This window comes from Notechis scutatus, chromosome 1, assembly GCF_049901735.1.
Source record: "Notechis scutatus isolate UNSWTSFEM ecotype Mainland chromosome 1, rNotScu1.2, whole genome shotgun sequence".
NCBI lineage: Eukaryota > Metazoa > Chordata > Lepidosauria > Squamata > Elapidae > Notechis > Notechis scutatus.
The window spans coordinates 273,362,087-273,380,995 of NC_142009.1; the positions used below are offsets into that span (position 1 = coordinate 273,362,087).

Here is an 18,909-nt window from a genome sequence, read left to right on the forward strand (position 1 = left end):
TTCACTTGAAAATATCTGCAGATGTTGGACATCTTGCAGCATAAATGGCAGTGTGGAAATACTTCCTGACCTCCCTCTTGCTATCCATGCAAAGATGGCACATCCATTGTTTATTGCAGCTATTTATATCCTCTATAGATTCAAAGGCACCTCACTGAAACACCAATTAAGTGCACTGAACAATGAAAAATATATTATTTAAGCTCATTAGAACCATCCTTCTGAGCAATTGGTGGAAGATGTGCTGGGACAGGGCTAGGCAGAAGAAACCGTTCTGCTCTACCAAATACTTATTTTCTTCACCTGTCTCCCTCGTAAGTCTTGAATCCTTCACACATGGCAGTGGTGCCAGTTGGCCCATGGGAAGGGACCTGGAGAACAGCCAGCTGGAACAGGAAATGCTCTTTGGCCATCTGCCTCCTGCTACAGGTGAGGCATTATTTGAACTATATTTCAAAAGTGTTTCATCTAACTGTATCTATTTTTCAAATCCAGCAAATAAACTCCCTTTTATTAGAGGAATTTCCCCCCCCTTGTATTACAATGGGAAGGAAAGTTTTGACCAAGGTCACTTTTTCTTCAATCCTTCATGGACCCTTTGTGATGACATTGTGGCACCCCAGGTGTCTGTGGATCACCACCACCTTAGAGGAAGTAAATTCTCTGAAATTATCTGGGCCTGGGTAGAAAGTGCCCTGGTCATCTAGTGGTTGATCAATACTGGGATTCGAATACCTTCTCTTCTATTTGGACCTCTTGGCTTCTACAACCACCACCATGGTACCCTTCTGACTTCAAGGGCAGGGGATTGGGGACCCTGTTCTGTTCTACTCCTTCCTGAATAGGCAGTGCCACGTGTGATGGTTGGGGAGAGGTCACCCAAACAGATGCCTGCTTGTGGGTGCTGCAGGGTTCATCTTTATCTCCCTGGCTACTTCACATCTATGCAAAGCTACTGGGAAGGTCATCCATTGGTTTGACTGTGGTGAAAAGAAAGAAACCAAGTCTCTGTGAGAAGGGGGTTTCTGGACAAACTTTGTCTCTCCCAGTGATCATTCTGGAGAAAAGCCCTCCTCTTGAAGGAGCAGGTCCACTTGAGAGGTCTCTTAGAGTCAAAGTTATATATTTTTATTTCGTTATCAAATGTAGGAGTCATCCTTCAGATCTGCTCCTGAGACTTCCCAGACTCCTAGAGCACATTGAGGAAGCGGTGGAGTGTCTCTGGAGAGAAGCCTCTTTAGCAGGAAGGCCCATTTCTGCTGAGAGCCTACAAAAGGCAGAAGGATCTTTAGTGACGCTTGCTAAGAAAGAGCAGCAGGGAAGGAACAGAAGGGGAAACCACTGAATAAGCTTTCCCAGTTAGTGAAGGGGGAAAGCATAATGGACGTATGAAAAAGAAAATGCTTCCAGAGGTTCAGAGCATGCATATTGCTTTTGAAAGATAAAACCTGGGTTAAACATTACTGAGGTAATTAAAAGATAGACAACACAAAAGAGGAAACACGCGAGGGCTTTTAACCACTTGTTCAACAATAGCAACAAACAAAAGAAGGAATTTCCTATCTCTGATCACAGTGGAGAAGAAGATGAGATGCAGGCGCATAAGATATTGAGCAAAGTGGTTTGTCCATGAATACAGAGAAATGTCTATCCACTGACTACTCTTTATTTTCTGGGATTTATTTTTAAACGTACTTCTCAGTCTAGCTATGGTTTTCCCTCCCATCCAAGTACTAACCAAGTCCAAAACCAGGAAAGGTCAGCCTGGAAAATATGAGAAGAAAATTACAAATAATCTTCTGCAATTTGACTTATTATATTTAAACCTTCATTATACTATCTCTTAGCTATACTGGGCCTCAGAAACTTGATGAATTTACGTTCTGCATAAATTAATGAAATTCTGGCTTAGATTTCCTCCCCAAATAAGATCATGGATGGCAGCTGTGGAAAAATATTTGTGTGCGTACTTGTATAAATGGGGCACTTCTTCACAGACAGACGTAATGACGTCATTTCCACTATTAGTAATTTTTGGGTGGGAGCAGTAGCAGAAAGGATATTTTGGCTGCAAGCTTAGAAACATTGCAGTAATCATACAAAAAGGACACTTAGCAGGGAAGTAATGCAGCTTTCATATGAATACATGAAACTTCCTTACCTCAAAGTTGACCATTAGAACTGTATTCCTAAATTGCTGCAGCTGGAGAATTGGCTTCCTTGAGAAATGAATGAATTTTACACTGGGATTGAAAATCATTACAGGGATCAACATGTTTCTGATACAGCAGTAATGGACACCAGGGACAATTTCCATGACTTCATAAAAAAGATTTGATGAAGTTGCTGGGTCTAAATGATTGATCATAAGGATATACTGATCTCTAAAGGGAATCATATCTCTGTGTTTGGAGCTTGATTACAAACAGGTCCATATTCAATTTTTTAATAACCTCCAAGTGACGCCGAGAAAGGCTTCTGTCTGAAATCTTGCAGAACTGCTGTGGCATTAGATGCCAATGGCTCTGGTTGGACTCGAGGTAACAGCTCTTCTCCCAAATACTCATCTCCCAGAAGAATGTATAAAGAAAATTCTGTGCTAGGTGCATCAATGTTTTATTTCAGAATAAGGCAGCTTCTTGTGAGGCCGCAATTGTGAAGCCTTTTGCTGTCTTTTACTCTTCATGCTTCCAGTCATTTGTCTCTTTGTGGCACCGACCTTGTATAAAGAGGTTGCTCTCTGACTGCAGCAGGCAAAATTCTTGGGCAAAGGGCAGCTGTTTATGCCATCGTACCTGTTATTTGATACATAAATATAGAACTACATTCTCAAGGCTGTCAAGGATTTTAGTTTCAGATTCGCACCTTAACAAGAAGGAAGTGTGGAGACAGGAAGAGGCATGGGGGTGGATGACAGAAAGGAATGGCTGCCTTCATTTGAAGCTCCATGAGAAGCAAGGAGAGGAGAGAATATAGCTGAATTTTTAAAAGCTGGAGAGTTTATTGCTTTTGAAGGCCATGGGGAACATTTCCAATGTTCTACTCCTCTCTAAATCACGCTGGCTTAGAAATTCTGGGAGTTGAAGTGCACACATAGCATAAAGTTACCCAGGGTGAGAAACTTTGCTCTGAAGCTGTATTCATCCAAAGAGGAGCTCCTGGTCCTACTGACTGTAGGTAGTCCTCAACTTATGACCACAACTGAGCCCAAAATGTATGCTTCTAAGTGAGAAATTTGTTAAGTGAGTTTTGCCCCATTTTACGTCTTTTCTTGCCACATTTGTTAAGTGAACCACTGCCGTTGTTAAATGAGTAACACGGTTGTTAAGTGAATCTGGCTTCCCCATTGACTTTGCTGGTCAGAAGGCTGCAAAAGGGGACGGCGTGATTCTGGGACACTGCAAACCGTTGTAAATGTGAGTCAAGCATCCAAATGTAAATCACGTGACCATGGAGATGCTGCAATTGTCATAAGTGCGAAAAATTGTCCTTTTTTAAAAGTGCCATCGTAACTTCAGACAGTCACTAAATGACCTTTGTAAGTCAAGAATTACCTGTACATGGTTCCCCAAACGAACCTTGAAAGCAAAGGAGCGGAAGGACAATGTGGTCTTTGGATAACCATTTCCTGGCAAATCTCTCTTTTGACTGGGTCAACCCTGCTGGCTCTGTTTCTGCTCTCTCTCTTTGCCAGGAGGAAGGGGATAAATCCAGGGCCAAGCCTTTGCTCCGTGCCTTTATGCATTTAAGATGTATTGCTTTGAATGGAAATGTCAGTCCGCAGATTTGTATTTGTTTGGGATATCATTGCATTAGTCAAGAAGGAGAATTTAATCCTTAACCCCTCCGTCGCTGTCCTAATGAAAATCTGCCGCTTGTGCCTGCGTTGGGAACAAATCCCCATTCGTGCTCTCTGTGATGTGTGACAAATTTCCTCACATCTGACAAGTGCATGTAGAAGCAGGCGACGACTCTTTGTTGTTCAAAACAGAACTCAGGTGACCCGGGCCAATGACTGAAAAAGATTTTGCCGCAGCATTCAGGCATTTTCTTCCTTTTATCTGTCACACCCTTTTCCCAATCCCCACCCCCATCTGAAATTACCATCTGTAAGCAGCAGCCACTTTCTCTTGCTGCATAAGAGCACCGGCCCCTAAAATTATGCCTTTCTTTCATGACAGAGTCGATACTGATTTCCACGGACGCTCACAACAACAACAACACCAGCACCTGTGGATGATATCCAGCTAACGTCCGTTGTACCTATAATTCATGAAATCAACAAGACTTGAATTCAAGGCTAACTTGTGCAATTGGTTTAATCGGAACATGCCTGAATTTTAATCAATGATAGTGACTAATCCATATGATGTCAGAATCAGTGGCCGCATAGTTTGGACCACAAATTGCTCGACAATCAATTTAAATACAGGGAGAGAACGACAGGAAGTAAGATGCTGGACCAGGCAGATACTATGTCCAGCGGTGGGATTCAAATAATTTAACAACCGGTTCACCCAGGGTCAGGTTGGCTGTCATGGGATGTGTGGCCCAACCTGACCCTGGATGAACCAGTTGTTAAATCCCCCACCCTGCTCCCGCTATCAAAGTGGTCCCTGGGCACTATACCGCAATGGAGAAATAGGCAACAGAGCAGGAGGAGCAGGGCGAAGAAAGAGGGAAAGCGGCCTTCTCCTTCTCTCATGCCGGCCACTCCATTTCTCCATTTCTCCATTGCAGTGCAGCACCCAGGATCCACTTTGATAGCCGTGTGTGTGTGTGTGTAATTTAACAACCGGTTTGCTGAACCAGCTGAATCCCACCACTGCTTCAGAGGTAGTATTCAGCAGGTTCTGACCAGTTCTGGAGAACTGGTAGCGGAAATTTTGAGTAGTTCGGAGAACCAGCAAATACCACCTCTGACTGGCCCTGCCCTCATCTCTTTTCTGCCTCCCGAGTCCCAGCTGATTGGCTGGGTCTTCTTTGGTTGCCCTGCACAGGAGAATGGAGCTGGAAAGCAGGTTAGTGGGGTGGGGAGGGAATGGAGATTTTGTAGTAACTTTCTCCCAGGAGTGGGGAAAGAATGGAGATTTTTCAGTCTCCTCCCCCTAGAGTGGGCTGGGAATGGAGAGTTTGCAGTATCTTTCTCCTGCCACGCCCACCAAGCCATGCCCACAGAACCGGTCGTAAAAAAAATTCAACCCCATCAGTGCACTGCTCTTTTCTGCTTTGCAGGCTACTGTGAACGGATTGAGGGTACATTTGTGTATCGGACTTGATTTTGCAAGTCTGCATCATAACAGCAAAGGAAATATTCCTAAGCATATAGAGGTAGTCCTCAACTTACAACAGGGGGTGGGATGCTACCGGTTCTGCCTGACTCTACAGAACCAGTAGCTATGAAGAGCAGCAGACACAGAACTGGTTCTGTGTCTGCTGCTGTTTGGCCCATCTGCCTGCCCGCCCGGGCTCTTACCTGACCTTTATTTCCTGCTTTTTCAACCTCAGCTGCTTTGCGAGGCACAGCTGAGGTTGAAAAAGCAGTAAAAAAGTGCTTTTTCAAACACTGCGCACCCATGCACAGCACTTTTCAGCTGTCCGAGCGGCACAGCTTATGGTGTAGTACGTGCACATGCGCGCTCAAAACATAACTACCGAACCGGTAGTAATGCCGGTTGAATTCCCATCCCTGACTTACAACAGTCCATTTGGTGACTGTTCAAAGTTATGATGGCACTGAAAGAAGTGACTTATGACCGTTTTTTCACTTGCATGACTGTTGCAGCATCCCCATGGTCATGTGATCAAAATTTGGATGTTTGGCAATTAATTCATATTTATGATGGTTGCAGGGTCCCAGGACATCTTTTGCAGCTTTCTGATAAGCAAAATCAATGGGGAAGCCAGATTCACTCAGCAACAGTGTTACTAACTTAACTACTGCAGCGATTCGCTTAACAGCTGTGGCAAGAAAGGTCATAAAATGGGGCAAAATTCGTTTAACAAATGTCTCACTTAGCAACAGAAATTATGGGCTCAACTGTGGTCGAGGACTACCTATACTACCACCTGAAGCAGAGTTAGAGCAGGCCCGGCTGCAGTTGGTCAATCCCATTCCTTGATCAGGTCTAGGACAATTTTCCATGGCTAACTCACCATGACTCATTCACCACAGCCAACCCAGCCATAGCAGTTACAATAATATCAAAGGAATGGTGGGATAGAATCATTAAAGAAAAGATGCAAAAGGAGGGATAAAATGAAATGTGAATGACAAAATTGAAAATAATTTTAAAATAATGTTGAATAATTAAACTGAATTGTTGAATTGTCCCATGGCCAGTTGGTGCATGGCAAATAGACCATGGTGAGTTGTCTTGCAGTGAGTTGGCTGTGGCGAATTGACAGTGTTGAGTTGGTCATGGTGAATTGGCTGTCGCGAGTTGTTACCAATGAGTGAATGGAAAAAGGACTTGGAGACAGGGTCATTTCCAGAAATTCCATTGAGGTGTCTGCTGTTATTGCATCTAGCCCTTACAAGACAGACAGACAGACAGACAGACAGACAGGGAGAGAGAGAGAGAGAGAGAGAGAGAGAGAGAGAGAGAGACAGACAGACAGATGATGGACCTAGCCAACTGGTCTATCACACACAGAGGGAGAGTTTTATATTATACATAAAACATTCCACAAGTACAAAAATTAATATTAAAAGACTGGAAGAGAACATAAGATAATGTGAACAATGGAGTCACCTCATCGAATACCATTCCCTTGCGATCCCCAAACCTGTTGACATAAGGTTTTAAAAGACTTCTGGGAGGTTGGCAAAGATGAAGCCAATCTCATCTAGAGGGGGTGATGTCCCACAGAACAGGTGCCACAGCAGAAAAGGCCTGTCTCCTGGGTTCCACCAGATGTGACTCCTTAGCAGATGGGACCCATAACATACGTCTTCTGCCAGACCTGATGACATGGGTAGATGTAATTGGGGAGAGGAAGTCCATCTAATACCTTTTCCCAACAAAACCCCCCCCCAACAAAAAACCCCCCCCCCTTTTTTATAAAAAAAAAAAAAAAAAAACCCCCCCCCCCAAAACCCCCCAAAAAAAAAAAAAAAAAAAGGGAAAAAAAAAAAAAAAAAAAAAACCCCCCAAACCCCCCACCCCCACCCCCGCCCCCCCCCAAAAAAACACACCCCCCCCCCCCCCCCCCCCCCCCCCCCCCCCCCCCCCCCCCCCCCCCCCCCCCCCCCCCCCCCCCCCCCCCCCCCCCCCCCCCCCCCCCCCCCCCCCCCCCCCCCCCCCCCCCCCCCCCCCCCCCCCCCCCCCCCCCCCCCCCCCCCCCAACAAAAAAAAACAACCCCCCCCCCAAAACCCCCCCCCCCCCCCAACTAACATTATGATGAAAGTGGAGGCCAAATTGTTTAAATCCATGGCTTCTTATGTTGTCTTTCCCTTCAAGGCCAGGAATTTTTTCCATCTTGGAAAAGACAGTCCAGCTTATAAAAAAGTGAGAGCAGGGATCCTATGTCTGGCTTTGAACTAATCAATTCTACGGCTTTGTCACAGCATTGTGAAGAGAAACAGAGAGAGTGTCTTTATTGGAAATGACATAAAATATGCAGAGAAAAGTGTAGAATTAACCCATTCTTGCTAGGTTGTGCCTGGCAAAAAAAAAATTCTCAATGCAGTCATAGGACAGAACATTTAATAACTATGTACTTTTGCCTGTGCATTTGTAAATCTGTATAATTGATGTGATTGTGTATCTTCAGTTCAGCAAAGGTACAACTTGCATAGAGTTTTTGTGAAAGAAAAACAAGCATGATAAGGAAAAGCTGAATCTCCTGCCGAACACGTGAGAAGAAAGAACATCATAAAGGTGTCTGAGAACAGACAAGATTGCGAGATTTTTGTCTGTTGACCTCATGCTGATAGCAGCTCTTTTCAGTCTTCTTATCATTCTGTAAATTGAAGATACCAGGACATGATGCAAGCAAAAGATTTTTTTTTTACATACAGCCACAGTCCAGCCAATGAGTCACTACCCTGAACCTGTAAATGGTTTTCTGCTCTGAAATAACCACAGTGCTTACATAGTGAGTTTGCATCTTCAGTGGGTGCAGTGTATCCCTTAGTGACAAAGGGGCTGATGTGGGAAGGCCTGGTACAGATCGTCCCATGGTTTTGCCAAATATTTTTAAACAAATTAGTCTCAGGCTTTCATTTGCAGTGTGAAAAAAGATAGAGAAGATATACTAAACAATCCAAAGCTCTATGCAGCAGCTTTATAACTTTTACAGGGATGTGCAGTTGGGCATGCAAATGTTACATATCAACTTTTTGTGTTCTATATATCTATATCTATATATCTATATATTTCTATCTCTATCTTTCTATCTAATATATCTATCTATCATCTATCTATCTATCTATCTATCTATCTATCTATCTATCATCTATCTATCTATCATCTATCTATCTATCTATCTGGAGCTTCTGTATGAACAAGAGTCTTATTTCCATCTTGTGTGGATATTGATTACAGAGCATCTCTTCAGATTATAACAGAAGATGCAAACAGATCGTTGTGAATGGTTTTGAGTTAGAACAAGTGCAAGTGTTGAGTTAAAAGTATGCAATTGAAAGAGAAAATATTATTGGGTATTATGCATGATTTCATGTTAAGGACCCTTGCAGTTCAAGTATCCATATTTATTTTTTCATAACACTATTCTTTTCTTTAGTTTAATATTTTTTAAGATGCCCCATATAATTCAGCATTCTATGTATATGCTATACTTTGCATGCATGTGTATTATTTTATCATAGTTTGAATCCATTTGCCTGCCTGTACAAAGTTTGGTTCTTAGTGCATAGAGAATTCCTGGCTCATTTGTAAAACAAACAAAGAAGCGGATGCCCATCCATCCATACCACCTTTATTCAATTTCTAATTCCAGCGTAGACAATTCCTGCTGAGATTAGAGATTGGAAAATGGGATCTATTAAATGAGAATACCATTTCCTAAGTTGTCTCCTTTTCATCCAACTCCACATTCTTTCCCTTGTTGGCTTTGAAAGAGTAGTTCGCTAAAACAGACTTACACTGTAGTAGTTGCTGTTCCCTTTTCTCTTGTAGCCTGCCTACTTCAAGCTGAGCTGGTGAATTATGAGAGGGTCAAAGAATATTGTCTGAAAGTACTGAAGAAAGAAGGGGAGAACTTCAAGGCACTCTATCGGTCAGGAGTAGCATTCTATCACCTTGGAGACTACAACAAGGCCCTTTACTACTTGAAAGAAGCAAGGTCTCGACAGCCAACAGGTACTAGCAAATGATCATCCGCTGTTGCTCTATTCTCATCAGCATTGTTTGCCTCTCCTTTTTAAAAAGTATTTGGCTAGGGACAAATTCCCTTGTCTTCGATCTAGTCCTTTTTTTCCCTTCTCCTCTTCTCACACTTGTCATCCACAGAGCTATGTAAGAAAAGTGCAACTGCTCAGAACTACAGTCCTGCATCATATTTATGATTGCTACCGATAGAAGCTGGAAAACAGGCAAGTGTGTGAACGCTTGCAGGTTTTCCTGACTCTAACAGGAGTAATCATAAACATTATGCAAGAGGAAATGGGATTGCAGCACAGAAAAATGGGTGGGGGGTTGTTTCTATTGAGCCACAATTCTTAGGTCCCATTATGGATCTTGAAGTACTTTGTAATACGTGAATCTCAGAAACAAAAATGTGGACTTAAGTAATTGCACTGTGGGAGTCACTCATTTTTTAAAGCAAGACTCATTAACCTGTGTCCCATACTCTTAATTCCAAAAGTTTTCAGCTAGTTATCAGTTCAGATCTGTTGAAAAAATTATCCTTCTCCTAGCAAAACATTGGCTGTTTAGGAAAAGGGAAGGAGAACTAAGACTATTAGTAAAAGAGAGGGCAAGTGGAAGGAGAGAAAGAGAGAGAACTTGACCTCAGATGCCATCACAATGTGACTTCTGACAGAGTATCATTGGGGAATATAGTTCAGAAGAAAGAAAATGTCTTCTATCCATTATTTAAAGCCCTTTTGGTTTGCTTACCTTAGAACTGAAACACTAAAAATGGTGCATAGAAATATATGTGCGTGTTTATATGTGTACGTTCACATTTTGAAAAACAGCCCAGGCCCTAAATTTCCATTAAAGTGAGAGTTATTCATTTCCTTTCAGAAGAATTAACTTTAGATAATCTTCTGGAGTAAAAGGGATTAGAAAGCTTGGGAAGTGGGTGCCAAGATTGCTTGCTCTTATTATGGAAGTGGGAAGGCCCTTCCTTGAAGTCAATCTGAACTGATCCTTTGAATCGTGGTGGGTTGTTGTGGGTAGGTGTCTTTTTACATTAAAAAACAAAACATGTCTTATGTCTGTTTTGAAAGAGGAAGGAAAGACATGGGGCAGTGGCGATCAAGCTGTCATTCTCTTTCCTATTCCCCTCACTTTGATCAATGTACTCTTGTGTCTACTGTGGGGGAGCCTTGGAATGCTACTCATTTGTCAAATGGAAGTCAAGGGCATGACACAGAGAAATACAAGAGTCTAGCTCATAAGTTCTAAAACTGGGTGAATAAAGATAGATTCAAATAGATTTTTTTAAAACATTTTATCTCATTCCAGCATCTGGCATTAAAGATCGTGCAGGATCACTTTGCTGCATTCTCTAAAAACCTATTAGTAATGATGCGCAGTTGGAGGATGCCAATCATTTCTTGGGAAGAAGATCTGAATGTCAGATTTCACTCTGATTTCTCCCCCCCTTTTTTAGCAGGTTCTTGTGGCTGTCAAAATGGCATCAACAAAAGAGTTAGCTAATGAGCTGGGAACTATTTGCTCAGAAGACTCCATGGGTTGGAACTAATATAAAACTAAGGTCAAGGTCTTCTCTAGCAAGAGATGTGTACAAACAAATCACTCTCTGTCACTCATAAGGCCAGCTGGGCATTGCTTTGCATTGTCCTCTTCATATCCCACAAGACATTCTGCTTCCATCTGTCATGCTTGGCTTGATGCTGCCTGAAGTGCTTTTCGTTCGTCTCAGACAGCTGCATAGCCTGTATTTGCTCTGCCAATATGTTTATATACCCTTTCAGTCAGCCTGGTTAGATTAGAGGTTGTCATATCTACTCTGCATCTTACTTAACTACAGGAAATATCTGACTTCTTCCAAATGAAAATTAATTAGAGCGGAGTATTAAATTATTTTCATTCCCTCCCCCCCCTTCCTGAACACCAAGGAAACTTCAGGAACTGTTGCCCATCATTTCATATTTGGCCACCATTTTTACATGTACACATTTCATGCTCAATTTTATCCAGAGAAAATATTTCTTAAATGGTAGAGGAGAGCGGGGATATTTGATCTAAAACTGCTACACAAGAAGATGGGAGAGGATATCATTTGAAGTCTCTTGACCCTTTACCTGCTGTTAGATACATATCAGAAGTGGAAGTGATTGCTAAATATTTTTCAGGAAAAAATTCAGAAGTTTTAATAATTGGATTTGATATTTGATATTGTTGTGCATATTCTATTATCTACTACACATGCAGAGTTGAAGGAACAGACCAACAGCAGTGGGACACACTGATCAGATGGCAGCTGGGGCTGTTACTATATTTTTACAGAGTGAGTTTGTTATGCAATATAACTCAGGCTACCTCTGGTATACTTACCAGAACAAGAGCAAAGAGAAAATGACAGCATTTAGTTCTACACCATGACCAGTATGGGGATTGTGATGCAGAAGACAACTCTTACAGTGATGGCATAATAAAATGGGGTTTTGCCTCAGAGATTCCATAAGACTCAAGTTTGATGAAAAGCACTTAGTGGATTATCTGGAGGGAGTGGATTAGATCCAAAGGTTCCTAAAGGTGATTACAGTTTGAGACTCCTCAAATAAAACTCGCACCAAATCCATTCATTCTCACAGAAGTGGAAAGCACCCAGTTAAATTCAAAGCCAACCTTTGCAGGAGGTTGCTGCACTGGCAGCTGTCCCTGACTCAGCTATAACTTTTTGGAACTCCATACCTGCTCTAAATAAGGCCGTGTGTGTGTGTGTGGTTTAATCAGAGCGTTAGCCCTTTGAAGTTGACCAGACACTAAAGATGACTAGCACTATATTTTATTTAAATAGGTTATGCTAACAGAATAATGTGGCCTGGTGTGTTTTCCCTTCCCTCCTTCTTATACACGAGGGAGTCCGGGAGGAGATTATCTGAGTCTCTTGTTAATGCTTTCCCTGTTTCCTAGGCTCAGTGCATATTTATTGCAAATGTTTGTGTTGTAATATCTCGAAATACACGTAGTTTCTCCAAGGTTATCTCCAAAACACTCTACAGCAGGGGTGTCCAACCTTGGCAACTTTAAGACTTGTGGACTTCAACTCCCAGAATTCCTCAGCCAGCTTTGCTGGCTGAGGAATTCTGGGAGTTGAAGTCCACAAGTCTTAAAGTTGCCAAGGTTGGACACCCCTGCTCTACAGTAAGACATCTGCCAAACTCAATTTGGTCTTTCCTCTGTCTTGCTCTCACCTGGGTGAATTGTTGAAATATATTTTTGACAAGTTGATCTGTGACATGTAACTTACCGATTATTGTAGCTGCTGCTTCCAAAGTGGTATTTATGAGTTTGGTTTGCTTGCTTTTTAAAATCAATTTCTACTTTTGAGAACAGAATCAAGTAAAATTATATTTTGAGGCTGATTCAAAACTGAACCTCAAAGTATTACATATTTTATGTAATTTATGATAGCTACCCTACCGCCATCTTCCTTTGTCTACACCCATGCTTCTGAAATAATGGCATGGGAGGGGGGAAGAGACCACATACTTGTGGCAATAAGAATTTGATGGATTTAGTTAAGAGCACATTAGTGCAACTCAGTGGAAGCTCACTTCACTGAATAAGCAGGAATGCATTTTAGAGATGAATCCTGCGTTCTAAAAGCCTGCTGCTGGTGAAGCATGTCTTTTATAACTCTTTATTTCTCTGCCACAAACTTACAATACGGAAAACTAACCTGCCTGAACTGCATTCCACCTTTGCCCCCTAACCTCAATCAGAAAAAAAGCAGAGAAGAATGTGAGACAATTGAGCCATTCTTTTATTAGAAGAATGAAGTTTGTAGTAGGGCAGGAAACCTTTCAGAAGTGACAGACCAGACACATGATGTGATTAAGAACAATGTTGCCTTGACAATTTTGTGAGCATCCCTCTGTCCAGGCAAGTTCAGCCTTGCTATTATAAAATGCCAATCATTTTTCCCCCTTAAGCAAAGGAAACAAGAATTGGCTTGACCCTCATCTTTAGGTCCGTTGGGGTGGTTCTTCTTTTTCATGAATGATAAACGTGGGACTAACTTTCCAGAGAACAAACAGACAAATATCAGTTCTACAGAGCTTAAAAAGAAAAAAGCACAGAAAAGGGAATATATGAAAATATAAATAGGGAACTCCACAAATGGCTTCACCTGCAGATACTGGTGCTTGCTTACATGCAGCTCCATCAAGACATGAGAAGCAGATGTGCTGAAAGCTTCACAAAACAAGGCTTGGGGAAAGATTTGAAGGCAGAAGGGAAATGGTATCATGGAATCCTACAAGGCAACTCAAAGCATTTAGGGGACGTATGAGAAAAGATGTAATATTATGAAATTTAAGCAATATATGTTACATTTTTAATTTCCCAAATGCAATCTTATTCTTTACTGGCAACCTCTTCTAAGAAAATACAAAAGACTTTCATGAAGCCCTGGAAAATATTTAGGTGGGCTTCCTGATAAGCATAGCCAAAACGTCAGATGGGGGATGGGGGAGTTGGTGTTCCTAATCTTCACTGATGATTGAAATGATTGAAAATATTCAAAGTTTTGTCTGCTCTCCCCAAACTTTTGAGATGCAATGATTTAGAGAACTTAGACTGGAAATTGCCATTAGAGAAGTTGCCATTAATTTTGGACTGTTTAATTAATGGAAGCAAAATGAAGATTGCTGAGAAACATGTCTATCATGCAAAGACCACTATGTTTTCCTCACAAGAAATTGCTTGATCCTAAATAGCTACGATTGGCAGAAGTCTTTCATGATTTTATATAAGAGTTTTAAGAGGGTGGCATTCATCTGCATATAAAGCATACTGTCATTTTAAAATAGGGTACCATATCATATGGAGAATCTCTTCATTCCTGACAGTCTATGGTTTTGTTTTAATCTAGATAAAACAATCCAGATTGTGTCCAGAAGCTACCTACACCAGAGTACAGTACCCATGAACACTAGTGTGCCCATTTGCCTGCCTCGCCTGACTTTTTAAAAGTATTTTTAATTAAATAAACAGGAAGTAGTTTTACAAAGCAAAGTCCAGCTTGGGTTCCAGAAAGGTTCAGTGACAGAAAAGTGGCAGAGTTGCTTGGATGATTAATCTATTACATGGCACTTCTGTGACTGACCATGCCTCCTATAGCAGGTATCTTATGAACAGGTTGATGTCCTATGGCAACAATTCTATAATAGCAACCATGACATGCTCTCAAATTGTCCAGTGAGACTTTGACACTAACAGATGACCTATCCCTGATCTATATAATTAGATGTTACAGACAGCAGACAGATCTGATTGTGAGATCAAGGAGAAATGACATCTAGGCAAATATTTGTCTCAGCAACTCCCCCACCCCCCCAAAGTTTGAAAAATAGGGAAGACTTCAGATTCATAATAAGTTTCACAGTACATGGCCACAATGAGGACTGTAATAGAGTGACTATAACTCCCCTGTCCATAAATAACATATTTGCAATAAAAAGACCTGTAATCCCTTCCTTCCCTCCCTCCCTCCCTCTGAAGAGCAGTACAGCTTGAAATTATCCTGGTTGCTTCCATTAGTTAGATTCACTGTTGCCATGCAACATATTTACATTATATTTTTTTTTGGCTTCTCAGTGCACATCCCTGGATCAGCAAAGACTCTTGAGCTGTCATACATCCTCAAAGACATTTTATATGTTTTTCATTTTATATGTTTTTTAAACAAATGAAAATATCACACAATATGCTAAAAAAATGGGAAATAAAAACCACCATTTGTTTAAATTGCTTTGATTTAATAAACCAGATGAATAGATTCCCACATCAAAAATTGAACAGTATAGCTTAGAGCAAGGTCTAAATCCAACCCACTGTAAAAAGTTCCGGTATTCATCATCATGCTAAGCCACCAATATTTTAACTATAATTGTATAAATTCCAATGGCTGGCAACATCAAGTTAAGCCAAACTCAAACCATGGATGGCATAACACATTGACTGGGAGGTAGTTGCAGGATTATTCCAGTTGGAGGTTTAAGAAGATCGTGTTAATGTGTAAAATAAAAGAAGAACCAGAACACTTGCCCTATATTTCTGCTACTGCAATTGTCTAGAAAAAAAGACTTGGGTAAAGCTTGAAGAAATGGTTTCCATTAAGAATACCTTACCTAGGATTTTGATAATCAAGCCCAAGAATCTGCAGTAAAAATTGACTGAGGGATTATTATTTTTTGCTACAGAATATATCCTTGATTAAATCTTATTTTATAACTAGATGTTGAAAAGAAAATGCATTTGAGAAATTATTCATATGTATAAACTTATCCATAGGTCACTGGGTCCATTTCCTTCTTTGCTGACAAAACAAACACGTCCTCTATTTGGCATTTTATACAAGATGTTTTAGGCCCCCTGCCCATCCCCCTATCACACACCTCTTCTCCATCATTTTATAAATTAATCTGGTTGTTTCTGTGATCTTCAGGATGTGTGACTTTTAAGCCTATCTAGGCAATTATCCCTCTCTGTTCACTGGGCGTATATTCAAGGTTTCATATCTGTGCCAAGAGTGGGGAGATTTAAGTGACAGAGAATATATTATACACATTACAAGTTTTGAACACCTTCTTAATAGCAAAGATGGCATTTATAGCTACTGTATATTTTGAAGGTTCTTTGGAGTTTTATGACTGGTATGATGCACAATATATAAAGTAGCTGCATTTCAATTTTTCAGCTTCAATTTCTTAAAGCAAGCAATACAAGTGTTATGAAAAGAGCTGATAAAACAACTTCCTAGCTATTCTCCGAATTATAAATATTTCATTATTTATTGAATATATGTTTTGATCTTCCTGATCAGTCCAAGGATGAATTATATCATATAAAAAGAGCAGACAACATAACAGGAAATTATATCTACATCAAGAGAGAAACAGGATACTTTTTTTAAAGGATATTTGTACTTTGAATGTGTAGAATACGTATCTTTTTTTCTCAGGATGGGCAACCTATAGAGCAGCTGATTCTACTCAGCTGCAACTTCCACCATTCTTCCTTGCTGTCTATGCTGATTGAGACTGTACAGAGTGGTAACCGAAGAAAATATTTTGAGGCTGAGAGATTCCCTACCAGATATTTTATGAAATTTTCACTTGCATGTCTTTGATCACATAAGTGCTGAACCTTTTAATTGTGAACTGTTTTATGGATGCTCTTTACACTGTTGAAAACTGAGTTAATCTTTGTCTCACACCCACTTTTTCCTGTGATTTTTTTTCTAAGAGTTAGCTACTAGAGTGTCAGATTTCATTATTTCTGAGCCTATGTATTTGCTCATGCCTTGAATGCAGTAATCAAGACCATGTTCGTATTTTTGCTGCATACATATTCAAGGAGATTGACGCTACAATGTTATGGCAGGGATTAATTATCTGAATAATTTTCATAGTTACCCTGCCAATTAAGGACAAGGGTAGTGATATCAAGAATTGGACTATCAACAAAGATCTGGTGTCCTACATCCAAGAGTCCCATATATAAGTCCATGCATTTCCCTCTTCCAGAGGAAGTTAATTGGTCTTCACAGAAAATTGGTCTTCACTATTGCTCCATGGAAATATATGTTTTGCAGGCAGAATATTTTAATGTCTTCATTGTTTCCAAGAGAGGAAGAGAAAGTCTGTGCCTGAAATCCCGGAGAGCCATTCCTAATATGGACAATGCCAGGCTAGCTCTCTATTATTGAGGAAGCTATGCTCAAGTTCCAACTAGATCAAATGAAGAATCCACCTGGCCTAAAAAAAGCTCATCAGGTAGTTCCAACAGCTAGCTTCTTGCCATTGCTAATACCCACTGATAGACAAATCCTATATTTTGAGCTGGTCTCCATTGCACCATTGGCATTCAAAGTCACATTATTTCCTTTGCAAAATATAAAGTACAGTCATCATGGTTATTTCATACATGTGCATGTGTAGGCAACACAGATTGGGGGTACACTGTGGATATGAGTAAATGAGGCTGTGCTAACTGGAATACACTCAGTGTTTGGTGGGTAACAAGGACATGATATATACGTCACATGCTAATGTCATTATATAGTTAGTCTGGTTTAAGCTTAGCATGGTATTTTGACTTAGTATTTGAGTTCTATGATAGAAAAACTAGCCACATACTCAAGTTGATGGATGACCTCTCCTAAAATAGCCTTATTTTATTAGCAGTTGGGAATACAATCTACAAATATGGTTGTTGTGGATTTCAAGAAGAAAATTATGCTAAGTAGATATATTTGAATGATTTTTCCCTGCAGATACCAATGTTGTACGGTACATCCAGCTGACAGAAATGAAGCTTAGCAGATGTTCCCAGAGGGAAAAAGAAACATTGTAAGAAGACACCCAGTTCTGTGGGCCTGAATGGACACGTCCTCCCCTAAATGATCACCAAGTGAATTGTCCTTCCCATTGGCTTCACATTAGATTGACAAGTTTTCTCTTCTCTCCTGATGTTACTTTTGATCTAAGAAGTGATCGTGGATCTAGCTTTGGCTATTTGCTGGTTTAGTGATAACATTCTAGTCCTCCTAGCACAATTGCTCTGGGAATTTGGATGAAGAGAGCAATAGAAAAGGATTTTTGCCTTGTGCTTATCTTCTGCTACTTTTGTCGCAGCAGCCTTCCAGAGATCCTTCTTTTTTCTTCAAATATGAAGACAATAGCTAATGAAGAAAACAAAATATAATGAAACTACCTTGTAGTACATTTTATGTAGTACAGAATGTTCAACAAAGTTGAGAATTTGGGTATGGGATAGTATCTAAATGAGAATGTGGAAGATGGGGATGAAAACTGGAACAATTACTTAATATCAAATATATGTTGTTAACAGGCAACAACCCCACATATTATTTCTTAGAAGGCATGGCTGGGCTCTAATACATAAAGGGGAAGCATGATTTTATAATTAGTTTTCAGATTATAGAAATTGAAGCACTGAATTATGGGCTTGCCACCATCTTAATATACACCTTAACTTTTCTGTGCCTCAGTTTTTCCATCTGTATAGAGGGAACAAAAATGTCTCCCTACCTCACAGGGGGTGTTGTGAGAATTTGTTAACTAATATTTGTACAGTGCTAAATTATATTACTGGTTCACTGGACTAAGCTTGCAATTCTTTCACGTTATCTTGATACTTTCCTGCTTATTTTCATTCATTATTATTAACTCAAGGTTGCACAGAGTTCAGGCTATAATCCCCCAAATTAACATATTAATCCGTTTATCCGCTACAAGCAAAACAGGCAGCAACGTCTAAACATCCTTCCAATGCTAGTGGCAATTTTAGGGCATGATTTGTTCAGAAACCTAGTTTTAGCTTCTAAGATGCCAGATATATGACTTCACAAATGTGTTACTGAATTACAGGTTCTTTTAATCCAATGCAATCAAATTAAGATGGAGGGTGAGGAGTACAGTATTATTCTCCAGAGATTATTCTTCAACTGTATTGCAATTGCATGATTTAGATATTCAAATCACATAAAGAAATGTA

The 18,909-nt window shown here is 40.4% G+C and overlaps 1 protein-coding gene across 2 annotated transcripts in view; it reads left to right on the forward strand.

Moving 5' to 3' along the window:
* Window positions 1-18,516, forward strand: part of TTC9 (tetratricopeptide repeat domain 9) — a 35,551-nt gene extending 17,035 nt beyond the window's left edge. The window contains exons 2-4 of one of the 2 annotated variants that reach the window (XR_015746711.1): window positions 9,145-9,327; window positions 10,808-10,912; window positions 17,666-18,516. Coding sequence is in view for 1 of the 2 variants with exons in the window: in XM_087951533.1 (XP_087807659.1) it covers window positions 9,145-9,327; window positions 17,666-17,745 (263 nt within the window). In the remaining variant the exon portion in view is untranslated. The remainder of the gene's footprint in view (window positions 1-9,144; window positions 9,328-10,807; window positions 10,913-17,665) is intronic. The other variant, XM_087951533.1, reaches the window with a different exon arrangement.
* The last annotated feature ends 393 nt before the right edge of the window (window positions 18,517-18,909 follow it).